At 37.2% G+C, this 24,632-nt stretch overlaps 1 protein-coding gene across 13 annotated transcripts in view; it reads right to left on the bottom strand.

Annotated features, from left to right (window-relative positions):
- Nucleotides 1–24,632, bottom strand: part of Herc1 (HECT and RLD domain containing E3 ubiquitin protein ligase family member 1) — a 158,364-nt gene that overhangs the window by 54,670 nt on the left and 79,062 nt on the right. For 8 of the 13 annotated variants that reach the window (XR_001778881.2, XM_006511103.3, XM_006511108.3 and 5 more), the window contains 13 exons: nt 20,615–20,830; nt 20,262–20,382; nt 19,803–20,040; nt 19,508–19,695; nt 16,356–16,511; nt 14,822–14,928; nt 14,200–14,310; nt 12,027–12,203; nt 8,414–8,653; nt 7,938–8,021; nt 5,574–6,094; nt 2,628–3,403; nt 571–769 (listed from right to left, as the gene is read on the bottom strand). Coding sequence is in view for 12 of the 13 variants with exons in the window: in XM_006511103.3 (XP_006511166.1) it covers nt 571–769; nt 2,628–3,403; nt 5,574–6,094; nt 7,938–8,021; nt 8,414–8,653; nt 12,027–12,203; nt 14,200–14,310; nt 14,822–14,928; nt 16,356–16,511; nt 19,508–19,695; nt 19,803–20,040; nt 20,262–20,382; nt 20,615–20,830 (3,134 nt within the window). In the remaining variant the exon portion in view is untranslated. The remainder of the gene's footprint in view (nt 1–570; nt 770–2,627; nt 3,404–5,573; nt 6,095–7,937; nt 8,022–8,413; nt 8,654–12,026; nt 12,204–14,199; nt 14,311–14,821; nt 14,929–16,355; nt 16,512–19,507; nt 19,696–19,802; nt 20,041–20,261; nt 20,383–20,614; nt 20,831–24,632) is intronic. The other 5 variants (XM_006511104.3, XM_030244332.1, XM_030244335.1 and 2 more) reach the window with 3 other exon arrangements.

The following is a 24,632-nucleotide window of genomic DNA, read 5'->3' as shown; positions in this document are numbered from 1 at the left end:
GATGGCTCACACATGAATGAGCTTACCACAAAGGCATGATGAGCTGAGTTCAATCCCTATAACCTATGCAAGGTAGAGAGAACCAACTCCCCAAGCTGTCCTCTGACCGCCACAAGTATACTGCAACATGTGTGTTCTCATGGTTCATAAGTCTTAAAAAAAATTACGTTCAAAAGGAAAGAACCTCAATAAAAATTATTTCAGGCAGATGATTTTTTTCTTTAGACTTCAGTACTTAAAACTCAATTTTGAATTTGCTTTCTGAAAAGAACAAGTCTTGAAAATCTAAGCCAAGCCACATATGATAGTGCACACTCACACTCCCTCCTACTCAGAAGCCAAGTCTGGTGGTGGTGCACACATACACCTGCCCCATCACCAATGCTTAGAAGCCAAGTATGCTGGTGCATACTTATACTCTCACTAAGACAGGTTTTTACTGTATGATCCCAGGTTCTTTCTAGCTCTAGAGTACCTGGATTTAACTTGGCACCCTGTGTGTAAGAGAAACAATGTGCTGTGAGAAACACAGGCATCAGTGTGATAGACATCAAAGGCTAACTGGTCTACCTGAGAAGACTAAGTGGCATCACTCCAGGGGACTCAGATGCAGGCACCGTTTCTGTGTCCGTGACAGGAGTGGTGGCAGTTGTGGTGTCCTCGAGGGAGCTGCTCATAAAGGAAGTTGTGCTGGATGCTGACGGGCTGGTGGTCACTGGTGTCTGTGCCTGCTGTGCTTGGTCACTTTCTTCAGCTTGTTGATCAATCTCTGTATAACAAAGGTTAAGAAAATAGTAAGGATTGGCCTTTTTAAAAAAGCAACAGTCAAAAATGGAAAAGTTTAATTTTAAGTTTCTAGAGGTAGGTTTGGTTATGTACACCTGTAGTCCCAGCGGGCTGAAGCAAGAAGATTCTCTTAAACACAAAGATACCCTGGGCTATGTAGCAAGGCCAGCCAAGACTGCATAGTAAAACCTTCCTCAAAACAAACAAACAAACGAACAAACAAACAAACAAAAAGGTTCTAAACACATTTTCTGAAGGAATTAAAAAACCTTCTCCTTCTCGCTCTCTCTCCTTTCATTATTGTACTTATTCTAGATTCTATAGGTTCTGATTTTAGAGAATTCTCTTACAAAAACATTAAAAGTGCGATGTGGTGACATCTTCCTCTAATCCAAACATTAAAACTATTTGCTGAGCATTTTGATTTTGAGGCTTACCTCCAGTGTTGGTAAAAGCATACAAATACAAGAACAATAAAAACCTTGACAGAAATTTCTTGCTGACTATGACTTAATGGTGTGTCTGCCAAAAGTGTAGAGGACATTTATAATTTTCCTTCTTCAGGGAACAACAAATAGCAGGTACTACAAAAAAACCTAACTCTAGAGCTAAGAAGACGGCTCAGTAGTTAAGAGAGCTGTCTTCCAGACACTTAAATTCTCAGCACTCACATGGCAGCTCACAAGCACCTGTAACTCTAGTTCCAGGGGATCTAATGTTGCCTTCTGGCCTCTGCAGGGACCAAGCACATAAGTGATACGCAGACACATATGCAAGGCAAAAACATCCATACACATAAAATAAACATATTTATAAAAACATAGATAATTCTATTATAGGTTTACTAACTGGCCACATACCATAATAACCAACTTATAACATGCCTACTCACATGTACCATTGTACCCTCTCTCCTATATACTATCTAAACTAAGATAGAACAAGAATGAAGGCTAAGGAGAAACAGAAGATCTAGCCTTCTTTTCCTTTTCTCTTTCCCTTCATTTTTTTCCCCTTTCTCGTTCTATGTGTCCCTTTAGGTAAGGGCTCATGTACCTAAGCCAGGTCTCAAAAATGATTTGATTTATAGCCAAGAATATCCTGGAACTTCTGATTCTCTTGTCTCTCCTTTCCAAATGCTGGGGTTCCAGGCCTATGCCATCTTCCCCAGTATAGGATAAGCTTCTTGAAGGAAAGGGACACATTTCTAGGTTCTAGAGGGGTAGCATTAGACATTTAACAAATAGAACCTCACTTTTATTCAAACACTTGTGCCATTACTCAAAGTGAGGATAAAGCTGAGCAAAGCCAGGGTCTTTTTATATATACACTGTCTATGAAATAGCACACATTGTCTATGAAATACTACAAACATCTCAGAAGTTTTAAAAATATATTTTGAATCAATCTATAAACAGTTGGATACCTTTTGAAGAATGAATTAAATGTCAACTGTTTTTGTTTATTTCTTTTCTTTTTTCTAAGTTCTCACTATTTAACTTTAGCAGTCCCGGAACTCACTATGTAGATCAAGCTGACCTTAAGCCCACAGAGATCTCCCTGCCTCTGCCTCTTTAGTGCTGGAATTAAAAGTGTGCACTACCAGACCTATTTTAATTTCAGTTTCCAAAAGTTAACAAATTCTAATGTTTATGTAGATTTAAATAGAAAATTACAGACAATGATTACCCAGGTACAAGTAACAAAAAATAACCATTCCTCTTACAAAGGAAAAACAATGTGCAAATTTCTTTGACCAAAAAGAACCATATTTTTAACAAATCACTATAGAATTATATTACTTTTGACAGTTATGAGTATAATTTCATCAGATAACATACCTTGCTTAATTTTGCCCCCAAACTGGTCTTCCAAAAGCCCATGGACCACCAGTTTGTAAATCATAGCTTGAGCCCGTTCCAGATCAGCTAACCCCAATGCTCGCTTTATGGGTGACCGCATGACTGCTCGCTTCACCATGTGCCGCATCAGGAACTGTAGAGCAGCACGCATCTCCACATCCTCGTGAACAACTGGAGAACTTGCACAGTCTGAGTTGTGGCCATTTTCAGCGAGAACTTTTGGGATCAGCAAGAGCTCAGCATATTTACTACAGCCAAGAAGAGCACTAAGTGACTTCATAGCACCGAGGTAGAGATAGGAAAGCTGGACTGCTCTGATTTCTGACTGAGCTATGTCATGGGTTTTGGATATGTGTTCATGATTTTTTCTCTTTCCTTCTGTTATTTGATGTTGGGATTCCACACCTGGCAGTGTTGGTTCTAAAGAAAATGAAGCTATTTCATTTTCTGATTTGGAGCTTGTGGTACCCTGACTTTTGACATCATCAGACATTAACCCTGTTCGCACATCTAAAATGGATTCACTCTCAGGTTTCTGCTCAATGTCCCCCTTTTCCTCAGACTCATGACGGTGTTTCTTTTCATGTCGCTTGATGCTCTGTTTCCCCACATCTTCATGAATGCCTGTCAGATATGTTAGGTCCAGCAGCACAGAAGCTGTCAGGCCTCGGAATCGCGCCACATCAAACAGCAGTGGTTCACAGGGTTCCAGGTTATATAATGGAGTATCACTAGGCGACCAAAAAGTTGGGAAGCTTTAATAAAGATCAGAATGACACAGGAAAAAGCAAGTGAGGGAAAGACGGGAGGAAGGTACAGAAAATAATGTAGACAAAACAAAACACATCATGAACACAATGTTGAGAATAATTTATACAAACTGACATCATTACAGAATGAAAAAAATGGTATTATGAGGAACTAGACATGTGATGCTAAATACAACAATAATGAAATGCACCTGAGCTTTCAAATGAGAATATTTACTACTATGCACTGCAAAGCAGGGTGAACAAACATCCCATAATAAATCTGAATATCTTAGAGCTTTGGAGGCATGTGGGTTCTGTTGCTATCACTCAACCCTGCCAGGATAGTACCAAAGCAACCACAGATACACTAAGCAAGAGAATATGTACTTTACTTACAAAATAGGAGGTAAGGCAGATGTTGTTTCATGTAAGCTACTTGGGAAATTTAGGTAATAATCTAGTTTGTTGAATATGTAGTAGATCTTTATAACCTCCTTCATAGGAAACTGTCTCATTAGAAATTTTACTTTGCAGTCTTCAACTGATACTCATAACTTTATAAGCAACAATATTACATATCCCTGATATATGTATAAAATTCCTGAAGTATAAGAGTCACATTAATTACAAAAATATAATAAAAAGCCCCACAAGTATCTGAAGTTTTGTTATCACCCACTTCTTGGCTCTAGTCTTATTTTCCCTTTGCCACATCTTTCTTTTTCATGTACTAATTTACATACTTTACTATACTGCATACATATTAGCAGATACTGACTATTCTCTGAAACAAAGAAAGAATAAAAGTAAACGTGGATACTTTTATGTGATTTTGTAAACTGGGTTTCTGAGCTTATTATGAAGAGAAGTGAAGCCCACTGACACCTAAAATTATAAACTTTACATGCATTGTTCCAACTAATAAAGTCATCATAATTATTTAGTTCTAAATTAGTACAACTTTCACTAACTACTACAGATCACTCTTTTTTAGATAATATCATATTAATATATAAGAATTATATTGGGTAATCAATAGTTACATAATAATTATTATCAATAAACCCCTATTTCCAAATGATAAAATTATGTACCCAGATAGGTGAGATCCTTTATGAATGGAAATATTTAACATTATTTTAAATACATGAAATTTATGAAGTTTATATTTAAAAATATATATATATATACACACACACACATTTAAATGCTTTCAAGCATCTTGCTTATGTTAAACAAATGTAATTCTCATAACTATTCAAAATGATGTGCATTGATAGACTAGAATATCTGTGTTTTAAAAGGTAAGGCTAGGGGTGATGGCATACAACTGTACTCCCAGCACTTGGAAGGCTAATACAAGGTGAGCATGAATTTGAGGTCTACTTGGGCTGCATAGTGTGTTCCAGGTTCCAGTTTAAGCTACAACATTTGGTCTCAAAAAGGGTGTAGGGAGCCCCTCATGGGACTAAAGTGTGACTCAGTGGTTAAGAGCACTAGCTGTTCTTTCAGAGGACCAAGGCTCAGTTCTCAGCCCTGTCACATGTGTTGGCTCCCAACAGTCTATAGCTCCAGTTCCAGGGTATGGAATGTCCTCTTCTGGCCTCTGCAGGCATAAGGCACACAGTGGGTGCACAGATATAGATGCAGACAAAACATCCGTACACATAAAAAATAAAATTGTAATTAAAAAAAAGGGCAGATCTTGAATATTCATTAGTCACTTAGATGTGCCTACCACAGGGCTTTCTGAACTTTAAATCTCATCAATAGATTAGCCAGCTGGCTTTTAAATGTTTAACTGTAAAATGGATAGGATATGATTAAAAGGCAAGAAACAGGTGGGGCATAGTTTAGTGATAGATCTTTTATCGAGCATGCAGAAGTCCAAGGGTGATCTCTGGCACACATACTGCCCTGCACCAAGAAGCAGGAACTCAAATAAAAAAATAACAATTAAGCCTAGTGAACTTATCAGTTCATTACCAAACAAATTAAAAACTTAAGTTTACAAATCACTCGAATTTTAGTAAACCAAAATAGTAATATCTAGCCACATAAAAATCATCTTAAAAAGTTAACCTACAGTACATTATTACTCACTGTCCATGGGCAATTGCCCATTTCACCATCAAATACTTCTCTGTTAAAAGCATAACACAATACATCATACCTGATGGTAATCTCTGCTTCATCCCACTGGACCTTGGCAGATGTGCTGCCTTCTTTGACCACTCCCAGCAGCGTGGCATGGCGCCCAGTTTGCTTGTGAACACACCGACCTCCAACTCTAAGACCAGCATCAACTCCTCCTATTACTGCTAGCACGGGCCACACCTCTATGCAAAGAGTCCTCAGCTGCGGTTCTGAGAGGTCAGCAAGACCATGCCTGTTATGTTTACCTTTCTCTTCTTCTTTGTTCTCTTTCTCCTCTCTCATTTCATTTTCCTCTCGGCTTTGAACCGAGCGGCTTTTCTTTAGCTTCTGACCTGACTCTTTAATACATATCTTAATTTTATGGAGTCTTTCCATCATCTTTTTATTAATACAGTAAGTCCAACGGTCTGTCCGGTGAAGGATACGGATAAGCTGAATAGTGGCTTCAGCTAGCACTGCTGCTACTGGACTACAAATAGGGTCTCCTGGAAGTAAATCCCGTGGCGTGCCACGCATCTGCATATCACAAATTTTCACCTATATAAAAGAAAAGAAGGTGGGAATATGTGTGATATTAGAAGGCCTCCTTAACAATTTGTCAATATATGTTCTAGCAAATGGAACCACGCTGAACTAGTACTACTATATTATATCAAGTGACACCTCCATAGGCAGGAAATGTCAGAGATCCACTAAAGTGATTAGCACTATGGCCCTTTAAAATGTCCTGCCATCTCAACATCATATAGCTCACAATTTCCAAAGCAGTTACAACCACTCAAAGGATGGATATGTGTGGCTAACTCAATTTAGTTCAAATAAATGTCTGTAAGAAACAGTAACTACCATCCTCAAATCTTGAATATTGTATTTGAGGATAGTATTAAATATTGAAACTATTTTATATTGCTCCAAGGGCACGAATGTAAAATTCGTACAAACCTATACAACTAGGATAATCCCACTATGACCATACACTACAAATGGGACACAGAAGTGGGAAAGGAAGCTAGTGCGGTGCCACATGCCTGTGGTCACAGCACCTGGAAGACCTTGAGTGCAAAGCCACTCTTCCCCTGATGCTATACTTGAACTCTAGCAATATCTTATAGTACAAAGTAGGTTCTGATGTGAGTACCCACCTCCTACCCTTATTTTAAAAATAAATAAAGTAATATAGACAAAGTAGACAAAGTACTTACTAGTACAGTACCAGGTTCACTGTGAATAGTTAATGTTAACTTTTTTTCCCTCAAAGAATATTACCAGGGTGGAAGAATACCCATGGGGTAAAGGATGATATTAGACACTCAGCAGCCTCTACTTTACCTGCAGTTTACTGGCTACTGTTCAAGAAGAAGTTCTTTGTCTTATGACTGGCTTACCTTAGATAATTCCTTAAAACTATATATATATATATATACACACACATACATACATACACACACACATATACATACACACACATATGTATGTATATATATGTGTGTATATATGTATGTATATACACACACATATATATATAAATTTATATAATCAATTTACATAAATTAACTATATTTATGTATTAAAACAATTATGTATTTTAAATATAAAATACTTAAATATAATTAAATTATATACATTATACACATATAACTGATTTTTATAAATTATATGTAAAGTTTATATAAATTCATTTATATTATATAAGTATATAATATATAACTTTTAAGATTAGTGTCTAAGTTTAATACATTCATAAGAAAACTAAGACTTAACTTAAAAATTTTTTAGCATAAAATTCCACTATAAATTCTTAACAACAGACCTAAGTTACACTGCATCCTCCAGTGAAAAGATAGGAAAGGGGAAAAAATACCACCACTAGCCACTAACACAGGGAGACCAAAGAGAAGCTTATTTCTGCTTCTGTTTAGATAAAGAGAACAAAAAAAGGTTTCAGTGAAACTGTATGCCCTTAATACAGTCAAATCTGTAGCATCTACAAGGTCTGAGACCTCTCACACATGAGCAAAAGGTAGTTTCCCCACTATAACTTCCATTATTCAGCTAATGGTATTATATTATACTGTGTATTTCTAGATTTCTTCTCATATCCATAACTACCAATGAACCACATTACTGCTAATATAGTTCCTGTTAACTCTCACAGTGCCAATGTTTGCAAGCTGGTTTGCTATACAGCTATAGGGTCTTAATATGGAATAAAAGACAATTCCTAAAATTATTTACCCTTCTAGAAGAATAACGCCCATGGGCCAAGTACCTTTAATGGTAGAGAGACCTTACTACTTTATGACCTCTGTAGCAGACTAACATAACACTAATTTAAAATAACCAGTACCCCTTATGCCTAAGCACAGGTTGGGACTGTTACCTTCTCACCCGGGTTGCTGCTATAGAACATTACACATGGGTACAACTCTGCTGCATCCACATCTTCAAAGGCTAATTTGGGTTCCTAGAGTGTGACAAAAGAGAAGCAAAGGAAACTAAAGTTGCTTTTAAAATTGATACTATGTAGCCATATTAAAATTAAAAGGTTCTGAGATAGAACAAAAGTTACTGGAGCCATACTTTATAAACTATCTTCTATCCAAGGCAATGCTACATAGAATATACAATCGTAAACTGTTTGCTTGTTACAAAAATATCACTTGATCTTTACCACTTTTCTGTAAGGTTGGCACTGATAAAGAATTTTAAAAACCAGAAAGTATCCAAAAAAGCGGGGGGGGGGGGGGGGCAGGAAAGTAAATAATCTATACACTAAATAACCAGCATTTGATAACTTGAATGGAATTTAAATTTGGGAAAGAAAATAAAATAATGTTTGTAAACAGGTTTCAGTACCTCTCCATTTTTCCCAAAGGAAATGGTCCTGGCTTCCATGTCTAACACACAGGTAATAAAATCCCCTTGAGTAAAGCTGGACAGCGTCAGAGTCTGTTCTCCATTGTGATAGAGGTTACCACTATACGCCCTATAGAGCCACATGTCTGAGGTAGTGCGGTGATTAAAATCATGTACTGGCCAGCGAGAGACTCCAACACATGTACCTTCATTACCTCTATTTTCCTTCACAATATAAAACTAAAAAGAGAATAAAAAAAACACAATTGATAATGCTCATTAATACTGAAATAAACTGTGTGCTATTACTACATTGAGACTTATAAATATGTTTATAAATAATATTTACACATTTATGGGAACATATTAACTTTCTTTTCAAAGAAGAATTAACAATAGTGAAGTAATTTCATCAGTTTACAAATACTTTATAAGGCAAATTTATTCACCTTATCAACCTTTGGTACCTATAACATTTAAAGTAAACAATTTTTTTAGCTTATAATTTAATTATGATGCTGAGAGAATACTTTAGAAAATTATTCATAGAAAGCTTCAATTTCTTACACACAGATTTTGCAACTATTCTCTGTGTACACTTTATTTAGAAAGGACAGGAAACTACTGGAGTTAACACCCTCCCTCCACTCTTTATGGACTGTCTCAACCTCCTGCCTGTGCTGCTTGCCTCTGACCTTCTGTGTTCATTCAGTTTAGGTATGATTAGCTTACTTCTATAACCCTGGCCTTTCTCCTGACACACAGACAGATCCAAAAGACTGGTATTTCCAAGGCTATTCATTGGATAGATAATCAGGGTAAAGAAATTATGTTTTATATTGTATAAGAATATATTACCTTACCTTATAAATATATTATATTACCTTCCTTTGTGTGCAAGAGCCTACAAAGGTCAAACTGGGGTTAAAAATGGCTATGAGCTGCCATATTGGTGGTGGAAATTGAACCAGAGTCCTCTGAACAGCCAGCGCTCTTTAACTACTGAGCCATCTCTCTATCCCCAACAGGTAGGTTTTTAAATCTTTTTTTGGGGGGGTGGGGGAGTTGAATTTGTCCTGACCAACTCCTAAAGTTTCTGTTTAATTCTTTACAAAAAAAATTTGTATGGAAATTGTTTGTCTTCCTTGCAGTCAACTCTTCTGTACAAAAGATCTACTTAAAAATTTTTAAAATGTTCAAGACTGAAAAAAATTCAAGTTATAATTACTAAATGGGTACACCAAGTTCCTTAAAACACAGAGAAAACAAAAGCCCAAGGCCTAGGGAGGTGTGGAGAAAGCATCAAATATTAAAACTGTTCCTAACTGCTCTCCCTCTGAAAGGGGAAAATTGGCACTGCCCTGAAAGCTGCTGTGATCACCTGAAACTCAAACTGATTGCTAAACTTCCCACAAACTCAATGGAATAGAAGACAGTAGGGATAGGCTCCTACTTATGACTGTCTCACAAAACAGCTTGACAGTCTAGACACAGACAAAATAAAGTCAAAGATAAAATTCTAAAAGTGACTACTTGAGGCAGTCCCTCTGAAACAAGGAACTCAATTAAATCATTTAGAATAAAATAGAAAGAGACAGGAGAGGGGAAGGCTTCATAATGACAGGCCATACTGGGAAGGTAGTACCATTACTACCTGTCGTGAGTAGAGATGTCCTAGCAATTATAGATGATTGACTTACAGTATACTAACATATGCTCTATTGGACTGTATTTTATGTTAAGTACAGCAGCTCATAATGAAAGTAGATCAACGCTCGAGTGATCAGAATTGTGTTATGTTAAACTAATACCTAAGCCAGACTTTAAGTTAATGCAAGTCTATCCTGAAGGTACATGCCCATCATGGAAGCATTTTGAAAGACTAAGACAGAACTCCTGAACTGCACAGCGAGACCCTGTATGTATGGTGTCACATCCCGGCACTTGAGAAGCAGAGGTGGGAAGATCTCTGAATTCAGGCCAGCCAGGGCTAGAGAGTGAGACCCTGTCTCAAAACAAAATAAAAAACAAACATAACCTGACCAATACGGACGGAAACACTCATAGCCAACCATTGGACTGAATCCTGGGACCCCAATGGAAGAGCTAGGGGAAGGACTGAAGGAGCTAAAGGGGATTGCAACCCCATAGGAAGAACAGTATCAACTAACTGGACTACCCAGAGCTCCTCCAACCAAAAAGTATACATGGAGAGAGCACCATGGCTCCAAATACACATGTACTAGAGGACGGCCTTATCTGATATCAGTGGGAAGAGAGGCCCTCGGTCCTGTGGAGGCTTGATGCCCTAGAGTAGGGCATGCATTGACACTACTGCAATGACACAGGAATGGGTAAGTGGGTGGAGGAGCACCCTCATAAGAGGCAAAGGGTAGGGGAGAGAAGGGGGATGGGATGGGGAGGGTTGTGGAGGGTAAGTAAGAGGTGTATCATTTGAAATGTAAAAGAATAAACTGATTAAGTGAAGGGAAAAAAAAAACAAGAATGAAGTCACATGAAATTTTAAGTAGTTAACTCCAACACACCTAAATGACACAAGTTAAGTCAATATTATAGTTTGGCTCACTTAGTTGCATGGGGTCCTGTTATAGTTTTACTGTAATGCATAATGGCCAAGAATCAAGGAAGTAGATCGAGTATAAAAAGGGAGTTAATACAACAGAGAAAGTCCTACTTGTAAGTTGGCCTGACTGGATATCTTACCAATAAACTATTCCTTAAATTGATTTAAAAAACAAACAAACAAACAAACAAACAGCAATCTTCCTTAACTGGTAAGGCTGGCTTTGCTGTGCCTACTACCTTGTTTTTCTAATTAACAAGATGGTATCATAGACTTTCCTTTTGGAAACCTAAACTATGAGCACATGTCATGCAAAATTTTAAGCCAGTACCTAGTGAAAAGCTTTGATGCTGCATCTCTAAAAGCTTTTTCAGGTAAAATTATGACATATCTGATGGTATATTCTTACTAATGGGGGAAATTGTGACTGTGTGACCCCGTTATTCTATGTGCTTTTAACCTGTCATTTAAAAAAATAAGGTAATTTTAGGCTAGTATTACATAAATAGTAGAATTCATGTATCTCCTTTACATTTTCCACTTACAATACCATGACAGAGCATCATCATTTACATAAAACATACACCTTTCCAAAGGTTTTGTTTTTTAATTAAATAACACAGAGAAATACGACCAAAAATCTTTTTAAAATTTTTTTTTAGATTATAATTATATTACTTCCCCCCTCCAAGCTATCTGATACCCTCTCTTGTTCTCTTTGAAATTCATGGCTTTTTTTCTTTGTTGAGCGCATGTGCGTATATGTACCTAAATATAAATAAAACCTATTATAATGTTACTTCTATGCAAGTTATCAGGGCTGTCTGTTTGGTATTATTGGTCATACCCAATAACCAATTGGTGAGCTCTTCCCTGGAGAAGACTATTTCTCTTGTTCTCAGCATTTCTTAGTTGTCTGTAGTTCTTTGTCTAGCAGTAAGAACTCGTGAGCTTTCCCCCATTAACAACCTTATTTAAAAACTAAAAGTACAAAACAACAATAAAACAACCACTAAGAATTCTCCTTACCTTCCACTGATAGCACCCAGAAGTCACCCCAGTAGATGCTAATCCATATCCTTTTCCTCCACTGCCATGAGTTAAAATCTGTCCATTTTCCACAATGCAACACTGAGCCTTCTCTGGATCAAAAGAGACTTCTTGTATGGGGAGATTTTCATCCTCTTCCTCCAACTCTCCTTGCTTCTACCAGAAAGGAGGGTGGGTCAATATCTGGGAGTAAACAGACCTCTAATACATTCCTTGCTTTTATTTCACAGCTATTATATATCTACCAGGTTTTAGTTACTGTGCAAGACAGTGCCTATTAAAAAAAAAAGCTTATTGTTCATTTAGGGCACATGGAGACTAATCAGTCAGTTACATAGTGAGACAGGAATCCAGGGTGGTAATTCCAAGGTTTTTCTCTTCAGTAATAACTAGAAGGGGGTGAATGAACAGAAAGTGATGGAGCTAAGGATGTTATGTTTAACACAGTAAGTATAAGTTGTCTGTAAGGTTATCATTCAAGTGGTGAGTTAATGGAAGATAGCATATAAAATTTAGGTTACCAATGGCATAGAAAGCCAAATAAGGTTTCTTTAAATATGGAAAAGGGGAGAGGTGTGATAGTTAGGGGGTAAGGATGGGGATTATGGCTAGGTCACACAATAACCCAACACTTAAATAGAAAACCTAGAAGAATTAAAGATCAGTTTAAAGAAAAATCAGAAAAACTGTGAAATCACAAAAAACTAAGCAAGAAATGTATGTGTATGAAGTAGAATTCAGTTTGGAAAATAAGTCAGTGGAACCTCATGGCCACAAGGATGGGTATACAAGAGAACAAGAGTAAGAGATGGGCAAAAATGCAAGCAGGGGGTCCTCTATATCCAGGCTCTATATCCAGTCAACAAACCACAGACTTGAAATATATTTTTTTAAAAAACAACTGAATTGGTACATACATAGACTCTTCTCATTCAATAAAAAATATGGTATCACAATTCTTTACAAGATTTTACACTGTACGATGTAGTATTGGAAAACCTAGAAATGATTCAAAGTTTATAAGAGAATTGCATGAGTCATATTATAAATACCATACCATGTTATATATGAGACTTGAACATCAACTGATCTGGGTAAGCATAGATGGTCCTAGAACCAATTCCTATAGATACTAAAGAACAACTATAAATGTAATGCTAATACTTTATGGAATTCTGGCATCTTGCTGGATGATAAGCAATTAAACTGAAGAGATAGAAGCAGCTGAGGTGTAGTTTACTGTAAGGTATGAAGGACCACTCCCGGAGTTAAATGAGTTCAAACCCCAGGAATCTCATAATTGAGAACAGCAGGAATGAAACCATTCCCTACCTGATTCTGTACCTGCTCTGGAACACAAAGCCATGACACCTGACTAAAGAACATAGACAGTGAGTCAAATAGCATAACACCTGGAGTTCTTCTCCATGCTAATGAGGTATATAAATAGCCTTGAGCCTTCGGCCAATGACCTCCACTTCCTGCAAGAGGTATACAATCCCTGGTTCACCCTGAATAAAGTGTGCATTCACATCCACCAATCAAGTAAAGCAATAAGAACAAGCAAGGATTGTCTTGGAAAGCTGCTTCATTAAGGACTATCATGTAAAAGGCCTTCACCTTAAAGAGCAGAGTGTAAAACTCCAGAGAAAGGCTTTCTCTCTTCGAGCCCCTCTAGTAGCCTCAGCCCTCATTTCCAATCAAACCAGATTCTTCTCCGCCGGACTCTGCCTTCTGTTCTTGGCCTGGTTATGCAGCCGCTGAGGGGAAAGGTAGACCTCACACCCCTAGTTTTTGACTCCCTCTGGCAGTACATCTGCTGTGCCTGGGTACCCAGAAAGGAGACTTGGAACCAATGTGCACTCTCCGTTCCGGACTTTGCCCAGAAGAGAGGCAGAATGTTGTGCAACAGTTTACTCCTTTGAGAAGCACAGTAGCACGGACAAGAGGGACAGTCAAGAAGGCCTCATAGAAAAAAATATGATTCGAGAGGTGAGGATGAAAGAAGAGAGATAAAACACACAAAGAGGATATGAAGCAAATTCTACAGCAAGGCCCCTCATAGTAGGATCTTACAACCAGAGACAGAGTTGGGCACTATTGTATCTACTTCCGTGGCCTAAAAACTCCTTTTGAGGGAAGAATCGATTACCTGCAATTTTATTTCTTGTTCTTTTTCCTTTATTTGAATAGCATGTTTGGCCTGAGCAATGGGAGTCTCCCACATACAATCCGACAGAAGGGAAAATAAGCGTTCAACAACCTGGTGTATTGAAGGGAAAGAATGATAAAATTTATAGAGAGAAATGTTACATATGTTTTTGAGGTATCACATACTGTAATATTCAATGGGGTATGAAAATTGATTATTCTAAAATCCAAAAGTTATGTCTGGCAGGCCTATGTGGAATACTTTTATTTTTAAAAGATCATCAGCCCACTACAAAATGGCCTGGTTTTATATCTTCTTTCTAGATACAGACATTTTCAGTTTTACTGTTTCACACACTTTTCTCTCTAGAGGCCCAATCTAAAAAATTGTAAACTGTCCTTTCCTTTTGACTTTACATGTATATTCTACTCCTCTACTTCTTATACCTCACAACTTATTTTCTTCCTCTTCCTTAAGAATGAAGGATAAATAAAGCAATCTGAGAAGTAGAGACTATTGAAGTTAGACACATTTACAACTCGAGACTTTAGTAACTCTCAGTTTTGGGTGAATCACACCACAGATGTAGAAAGTATTTTCCAGCCACTTAAAAATTACAAACCTGGGCCATTTGGTCATCTTCTACACCAGATTCACAAGCTGGTAGCACAGCCTCAAGGACGTGAAGAGCAAGAAGCCTCGTTCTTAAGTTACCAACTAGAGGAATACCTGGGGACACAGCAGATAAATCTCTGTTATCAAAGTGACTGGCATCCAGAGTTAAAATTAACTTAAAATAAAATTTTTCTAAGACTACAAAGCAGTTTATAAAAGAAATAAACCTGTATTTTAGCCTAGTGTCACATAAAGTCTGAACCCAATCTGTGCCTGTTAGTGTATGTATGTGTGTGTATATATATATTTTTTTTCATGTACATGTTCAGTGTACTGCAACACTGAGTCAAAAGTCGAGTATGTATTTTATATACATTAATCATAAAATCAGAGTCTGAATTATAACTGAGTTTAATAAGCCAAGACAGGCTCAAATAGTTTTAATAATTTGACCAAAACTCCATACTTCAGTAAAAGTAGCATTTTTAAAATGTCTTTGAGCTTCTGAAGCCCAAGCATAAGTTTTCATTCCCTTGATCTAGTCCGTGGCCCATTTTAAAGCTTGGTAGGTTTCTGGGTTTTTAAAGTTTTCTCGTGTGTGTGTGTGTGTGTGTGTGTGTGTGTGTATCATAGTACCCTTCACAATGTACTTTTCTTAAGTTAGAAAAGGTAGACACAAAATATTGGGATGTAAGTATGTACTCTTCTTATAGACATACCTTAATAGATTAGGGAAATGAATGAGTACTCATGCTCTAAAAACATGATAGGAACTTCATGTTATTAAAGGAAGCAGTAAGTTATACCAGTTAATAAACATTGTTGAAGTATATAGAGAACATAAACACACAATAGCCCATACCATAGACTACTATATTGCAATTCTACAAGTTTCAAACACATTAGACAGAGATGATGAAAAAGTTCTGGAAATGGGTGAAAGGATACAACACTGTGACTGTGCTTTAATGCATGAATTGTATACTTACATGGTCAAAGTTTAATTTTTGTTATCTACCTTTTAATCAAAACTATGGGTAGCAAAATACTATCAGTAACCTGTAGAAGATTACCAGACTTTTAGGCTGGAACAAGGTATTAAGTTTATTAGACAGAGATGTCATAGACATCACACAATAGAAGTCACAATCAAAGCAGCTGAAATCACATCAGGATAGAGGGGGCATACAAATTCAGATCTGACTTGACAATCTAAAATGTGAAGTCAGACTCAGTAAATTATATACTGTACACATCTCTTCTTATTTTTAGTACATGTTATAATCTGAACAAACAGGGCTAAATTCTCTAGAGTAAATCATAATTTAATTTCTCCAGCACGACTTGGCATTATGAATTCCTTACCAATTGCTATCCAGAAATTGGCATTTTAAAACTGGCACAAAAAAAAAAATCAAAAGTCAAAGAAGAAAAATTCTTGAAATCGAGATCAAGTGCCCACTATTGTTAAAATTTTAGCATTACCTTAATAAAATACATGCAACACATAAAAATACTCTAAGCAAAGGCAGCAGACATACCTGAAGAACACTTCTGAGATGCTATGTTTAGAAGCACTTCTGTCCATTTGGGGGAAGCCATTTTTGATTGAATTGCTTTTGAAGACACAACTCTGCGAAGAAAAACTAAAAAATCCCCTAGATGGAGTTCAGCTGCATGTTGTTTCCTAAGAGCAGCTGAAAAGTGAAGAGATAAGTTTATATTTTAATTGGAAGACATCAGGCTAAGGTTTACCTTATTCAGCTTACATTTTAATTACATTAAGTACAAATCTAATTCCCAGTCTAGGTTTTCAAAAGGGTACCAATTTTTGAAAACTAGAAAATGAGAAAAGATAAAAATTTAAATGAACCTGGAATGAAACATCTTTATATGTATGGATGAGAAGCATAAGCATGCTAGAAGAGCACACATATACACACATTCTTTGTTTAATTCCTTTTCACATTTACTTATCCTGGGACAGTTCCATGCAGAGAAGAACTAGAATTGTGCTAGGAGGGCAACAAGATAGAATGCCAGGCCTAAGGAAGAACATATGAACATCTGCAACAATCTGGATACAAGTATCCACAGTGCTACTTTCAGAGATATTCTGGAATGCTAGTTAAGGATAGGAGCGAAAACTCTTGTGAAAGAGAGGAGACCTCTGGAAAAGAACATGCCTGACAACAGACAGCCAGTATCAAGTTTTACAGGAAGCTGCATGCAGCATAGGAAAACTTCTGTCTGCTGTGATGGGTGAACAAGACTATGACAGAACTAAACTGCTGCAGACAACTAGAGAGGAAACGAAGAACTACTTTACATCTCCTCCAAACAGTACCTTGTCTCATTATTTAATACAAAACATTTTTTATAATATTAATCCAAAGAACACAGAAGTATCAGTCTCTCCTCTATACCTCTGTCTTTCACTCTAAACTTGCCTCTGTACACCTTTTCAAGAGTTGGTTCCCGTTCTAGGAGAAGCCTTCTTTTATCTTTTACATAATGTCTCCAGCAAATAGTTCTAGAATAAACTAGAGCCATATGGAGGTGAATATCTGTATTCCTGGCACTCGGGAGAAAAAGAGGCAGGAGGATCATAAACTCAAGGACTCTGGCAAAGCCTGGAGACCCCTAATATAAAGCAGGCTGATACAATACTTTGAAATAAAGACCATATACCTTCCTTTTCATTGTGTATTTTCAAAGGATTAGAGGTTCTCCATACCTAAGCAGCCTGATTCTGAATGACTGGACATTGATGATTTTAGAGTGAGTCTCCATCCTAGCCATTTTCCAAACTGAGCCCTCTCTCTAAGACAACTAGAGGGGAACGGACATGCACTTGATCTGTTGCCACACATTCGAAGACCCAGTTATGGAAAAACTGTGTTTCTTTACTAGATATTGAAAAAGCCCTATTTTTGCTGTTTTCTTAGATGGAACACTGCTGGCCTGCAACTCATGTTCTTCTCTGACCTAACTTCTCTGGTGGGAGTTCTAGGAATCTGCCAGCACATGCAGCTAAGGATACAATTATCTTGGGGCATTTGGCATTCAAGGAAGAAAGGTAGAACCAGCGTAGCTGTTTTTCTGTCTGATATATTTAAGTCTGATTGTCACTAGGATATCATTGCCAAAAGCAATAGAGAATAGTTTATTAGAAAAATTAAATGGAAGATAATTTTCTCCAAAATGCAGATATATATTGGAATGCATAAGAGTTAATAATTAATTCTGGGGTTTTTTTTCTCATGTGTTTTGTTTTGTTTTGTTTTTTAAAAAACGCATTTTTAAAAAGGATTACAGAATTCTAGAAACATTGCTGTTGTCTGTATGTGCAGGAGCACAGACTGGTGAGAACCCAGTACCTTAATAGCTCTTTATACCCTAGTAGATCTCAGAAGAAAGAGGCAGGGACACTTTGTTTTTATTAACCATTTTGTAGTCTGCCTAAGCTCTCTGAGTAAAGATTACTCTATACACAATGAAGGGGAGAAAAAAAACAACATACCACTGGCTTAGGCTAGGAAACTACAAGGCTAGATCTTAATCAGAACCATACTTCTACACTGTGACATAATTCATCATTATCTGTGAGTCAGATAATTCTTCTGAGTTTCTTGTACTGTGCCATATCTGCTCACAACTTTGCCGCTACCATGACCCTATGTCAATGACAACAAAGACAATGCTTTATCATTTTGCATCTGTTCAGTATATTCTATTTCCCCCCACAAAACTCAGCAATATTAATATGGCATAAGTATCATTTAATTACAAATATTATCTATTAGAATCTTAAATATTAACAATCACTAAATTTTTATTATGTGCCAGATAATGTTCTGGGCTTACATGTATTAAGTTATTTAGTCCTCAAAACAAACTCCACAAAGTTGGCTCTTTAAATTACCTTTATTTTACAGATGACAGAACTGGAACAAAGAATGGTGAGATAGCTTAGTCTCTTCTATCTACCCTTCTAACCCAGAAGAGACTTTTAAAGGGCACTGGGAGAATGAGACATGGTAACTCACAATCCTTTTGAAATAATGACCAGTTTTAGACTTTTAGTCTCATAATTACATTGAAGACAAAGACAGTAGTTCTACTGCTTCAGATATAAATTCTACTGGAAACTGCCTTAGTTTCACTTCTTATGGCTATGATAAGATGCCCTGACAAAGGTGGCAGGCAGTGCTCTCTGTTCATGAAGTTCCTGTTGCTGTGACGTCTCAGATCTCATGGACTGAACCTGGAATGGTGAACCAAATAAAACCTTTCTCATCTAAGTAGCTTTTGTCAAGATATTTTACTGCAACTGGAAACCATGTTCACTATATAATAAATGAAGTAGCAGTAACTACACATTATATTGGCCAAGTGTAAGGAGGAATTCTGTTAGTTCAGTTTTTTCTGATTATAATCCAGTTCCCAGTTGCCAAAGCCAGTTCTCAAACCTTGAGAAGGAGCAGTAGCTCTAAGCAGCACCAGAGTAAACAGAGCACAGAGGCTCAGTCAGAAGCGCATCTAAACCATATGTATGAATAGAGAAAGGGGTTGCAAACAATCAAGAATCCTTTCGTATCACAACAGGAAAAAGCCAATACTCTTACCATATGGACACTATGGACAGTCAAGTATTTGCACATAATAAGAAAACAAAAAGAGCTTATACTACCTCTGAAATCTCTCTTCTCAGCTTCTCCACTGGAGTCAACTTTTTTTTCTTCTTCTTCACCCTCTTCTCCTTCTCCAAAAGAGGCCATAAACAGCACACCAGTTTGAGACAATAAATTCTTCAGTTGACTACAGAGTAGATCCAACAAGGACTGAACTACTTTGGGGCTCAGTTTATCAGCATAAGTTCTATGTGAAATAATAGGAAAAATTAAGAATGAGAATATAAGAAGAGATAAACACTATAGAAAAAAACAGGCCCCACCTCATTCTATCAAGACCTTTGTAATATTTACCCAGTAGTGATGGCTAGAATCTGGAGCAACCTTGTACTGGCCACTTTCAAAGCTGTGCTAAGCTGAGAAACACCAGTCTTTGGCAACAATTGCAGGGGCTGTCCTAACATGGTGTCTGTTCCACATAACTGTGACAATACATTCAGCAGACCAGTGGAAATTGCCAAAGAAACATCAACTGGCTGATAATGAACACTGAGGGCAAAAACTGTAACCAAAAGAAGACGTTGCTGGGCTTCTAAAAAAAAAAGGAAAGACAGACAGTTGAGAATCTCTTTGAAATTAAGTATTTATTAAAATAAACTTCTCCAAACTATAAATGATAGTATAAAGTAATATTCAATTTTCAAGTACTATATTGGTCTGTTAATATAAAACATAAAATAAAGATAATTATCTACCATAACCTCAGGCAAAAATGTACACCCTTCATCTTTATTTGTAGAAATATTTACTCACCAATGTGATGCTTATTTGCTTGAAGGGCTCTCTCTAGAGTAGCAGACAATTGTTGGTAAATCTTATGAACAGCCACCTGGATTTCAACCTGAATATTTCTTTTAGCTGCTCTGATTCCATCCTAAATTACACAGAGTTTTAAAATCAGCACAATAATACAATCACCTACCTATTCCCAACTGTATGATTCACAAACTTATACAGATAATGATAGATCTTTAAAAGTAATGTAAAAGCTTTTAGAATTTTAGCCTCAGTCATACATTATCACCAAGTTCCAGATGGTCTACCTGGCTTTGTAAAAAGAAAAAGAACTACATACAGAACAAGATTTCGTCACTCATGTCACTTACTTGATAGTGATGCAGTCGGCCACTCTCTCCTTTGGTTCCCGTGTGTCCAACAGTACCTAAACCGAAACACCCTGCTAGAAACTGCAATCTCACAGATGTGAGCAGGGTGGATGACTGAAAGCCTGAACTTGATCTGCTTCCTGTCAGCAAGACGTTACCCTTTTCTTCCATGCCAGACAATAGAGTGAGGATCTGGTGAAGTGCCTCCAAACGAAGCTAGAAGGAAAAACATTTGAGGTTCTGTCACCAAACTCAAACATAAAGAATTCTGTATGTCAGAGGTAATATGTTATCTAGGACAAAGAAAGTCTAACATTTTCTAAGAATCTGTTAAACATGTTATTACTACTGTTTATTAAATCAAATGCATCTAGAGCCTCTTTGAGGATATTTTAAAATAAAATAAGCCATGCATACACTGGGAGAGTAGGTTTGGGTTGGTTGGTATTGAGGACTGAATTCAAGATTTAAAGTGCTCCATGGCTAAATAATATATCCTAAGTTTCTAAAGTAGTAAATGTAAAGTTTGTTACTCCAGATTTGAGGGATGGGGCCACCTACCCATTTCAAAAATTTTAACCCAGAATTGTTCTGTCTGAAGGAAACACAGGAACAAAAAATGTAACAGAGACAAAAGGAAAGACCATGCAGACTGTCCAACTTAGGAATCCATCCCATTTGCAGACACCAAACCCAGTCACTATTGCTGATGCCAAGAAGTGCTTGCTGACAGGAACCTGGTATAGCTGTCCTCTTGAGAGGCTCTGCCAGCACCTGACTGCATATAGATGCAGATACTCACAGCCAACCATTGGACTAAGCCTGGGGATTCCAAAGGAAGAGTTAGGGGAAAGATTAAAGGAACTGATGGGGATTCCAACCCCACAGGAAAGAACATCATCAACTAACCAGACCCACCAAAGTTTCCAGGGACTAAACCACCAACCCAACAGTATAATGGATGGGTCTATGGTTCCAGCTACATATATAGCAGAGGATTACCCTCTCTGGCATCAGTGGGAGGGGAGGCCCTCGGTCCTTTGGAGGCTTATTGCCCCGTGTAAGGGGATGCTAGAGGCGTGAGGTAGGAGTGAGTGTGACGGTGGGAGATCACCCTCTTAGAGGCAATGGGGAGGAGGGATAGGATCAGAGGTTTGAGGAGGGGAGACCAGGAAGGGGGACAACATTTGAAATGTAAATAAATAAAATAACCAATAAAAAAAGGTAAAGTTTGGAGACAAGATGTCAAGGCCACATTCTTCTGCATGTTGGGCAGTCTTAGGAAAGTCAATGAACTTTATGAGTCCCAGTTTCCTCAAATACAAAACGAGTATCAGTGTCTAGCCTACTCAAAGAGCTACTATGACGCACACAGATACATGTGAAGAGTTCAAAGCTTTATAAGTACAAGTAGTGAGATTGCATAGAATGAATACTTTTTAGTTCCAGAATCAGAAGTACTTCTCCATGGTCTGTCCAAGGCTCACTATCTTCTCTACCCACTACTGAAAGACCCATCACTACAGTGGCTCAGCCTACTCTTCTTTGAAAAAAAAAAAAAAAATGGATTTCTACTTTAAAAGTTTAGATTTAGAGAAAGTTGTAAACCCTTTTATGTGAAGCAGTTATCTCAACGGTAATAATCATGATCACAAAATCACAGCACTGATTATCAGCTCTGAAAAATACTGAGGATGCTCTAGATACAGCAATAGCAACTACTCAGTCAAGATTAATTCTCTGTTTAACTGAGTTTAAGACTTATTTTGCTTTAGGCATGTGTGTATGCCTGAGTGTATGTATGTGCAGGGAATCCGATTCCCTTGAACTGAAGTTATAGACAGTTTAGAGCCACCTGAAAAGGGTATTGGCAACAGAACATGGGTCCTCTACAGCATACGTTCTTAATCACTAAGCCATCTCTCTAGCTCCAGATTAGATCAGGTCAGCCTGAGCTATACAGGGAGACTCTTTCTCAAGAGGAAATAGGGGAGGAGTGAAAATAGAGAGAAAATAACAAAGGCTGTATCTCAATTTAGGTTAGATTTCCACAGTAATGATTACCACAGTAAAGATGAGCAAAATTTGAATTAAAAAGTAAACCTTAGGACTAGGAAAATGGTATGATGGGCAAGAGTATTTGCTCTGTAAGCATGATGAGGTGAGTTTTAATCCCCAACACCCATTTAAAAAGCAAGCCTTGCAGCAAGAGTCTGTAACCCAAACATTGGGAAATCAGGAACAGGTGAATCCTAAGAGATCACTGGTTAGCTAGCATAGACAGAAGAGAGGTTCCGTGGGCAATAAAGTAGAGAGCAAAAGACTACAATACCTGACATCTTGCATGGGTCCCCACAACTACATGACTGGGCTCACATACCTAAACCCATCTCATTAGTATACAATTTTCTTTCCTCTTTAATAAATGATACAAAAAGTTGTTCTAAAAGTTATTTCTTTAGCATTTCTCAGTAAATGATTTGCATATCTATTTTATATAGCTACATACTGAATAAAAGTTTTTCAGGCAAAAAAAAAAAAAGATCATGAATGGAAATTGTTCAAGAACCACTGAGACAGGACTGCATTAATCTGTAATTTTATATATATATATATATATATGTGTGTGTGTGTGTGTATGTGTGTGTGTGTGTGTATGTATATATACACGTGTATATAAGAAATATTATATATAAAAGATATCATATATGTGTATCTTTATATATTCACATATAAAGTGAAATATGTATACATATATATGTATATGTGTATGTGTGTATGTGTGTGTATATATGTGTGTGTGTGTGTGTGTGTGTGTGTGTATATATATATATATATGTATGTATATATATATGTATGTATGTATATATATATCTTCATTTTTCATGACCATGACATGTTGGAAGTAGTCTTTATTTCTTATAAGGAAGTAACTTATAGGAAGTTCCTAAATTTGGATTTGCTACCCAGTCCCCCTCTCACAACTAGAATAGAGCTAGAGATTTGTAGAAGATAGCTACAGAATTCAGTATTGTCATTATGTCAATGATACGTTATATCTACATGAGATATTAATAGTAATAGTCATTATGATTGCTTAAAGATCTATCTGCCAGATTTCTAATGTCATTCCTTTTTCTTCCTCTTTCTCATACCTACTAGAAGCAAGTTACTAAGTACAACCCATTAACAAGGGTGAAAAATTTAATTTCTATTAGAGGAAGGAATATCAAAGGATCTGTGGTCAGATTAAAAGTCATTAATATTTGGGGCTTATTCTGTGACTATGCAAACCTCCTAGGTACCCTAGTTTTCTCATGGATGTCTTTACTCATCTTTGGGTCTTTACTGTAGCAATCATTGTTGTGGGTATCACTAATGTTTTGTTCCTGCCTTTTCTTTTCCTTGCGTTTGTGATAGGGTTTCTCCTACGCAGCCCTAGCTGGGCTGGCATAGATTATATAGCCTAGACTAGCCTCAAACTCACAGCAATCCCTGTGGCATCCTTTTAATGCAGAGATAAACAGTACAAAATGGAGGGTATGAGACGGAGCCAATTTCAACCTTGCTTCTAGAAGAGAGACGACTGATGACAGTTTGTCCTAAGAGATAAAATCTTTAAATTGTACGTTTTATCCGGTTCAAACACTGTTGTGCTGCTTTCATTAAGAAAAGGATGTCAAGTTGGGTGCACGCCTTCAGTCCCAGCACTCAGGTAGGCAGAGGCAGGTGAATCTCTCAGTTTAAGGCCAGCCTGGTCTATTCAGTGAGCTCTAGGACAGGCAGGGCTAAACAAAAAGAAACCCCATCTCTAAAGAACAAAACCAACCAAACAAATAAAAACATAAGCAAACAAAGAAAAGAATGTTAAAAGCTCAGGTACAGAAAAAGGAGACAGCCCAGAAGGTAGAACACTTACTGCACAAGCACAAAGACCTGAATTTGGATTCCCAGTACCCACATAAAGCTAAGCCTGCCAGCATCTCTGTGACCTCAGTGCTGGAGGCAAGCGAGGCAC

Source organism: Mus musculus, chromosome 9 (assembly GCF_000001635.26).
Source record: "Mus musculus strain C57BL/6J chromosome 9, GRCm38.p6 C57BL/6J".
In the NCBI taxonomy this organism is placed as follows: domain Eukaryota; kingdom Metazoa; phylum Chordata; class Mammalia; order Rodentia; family Muridae; genus Mus; species Mus musculus.
This window is presented reverse-complemented; position numbering and strand designations above follow the sequence as displayed.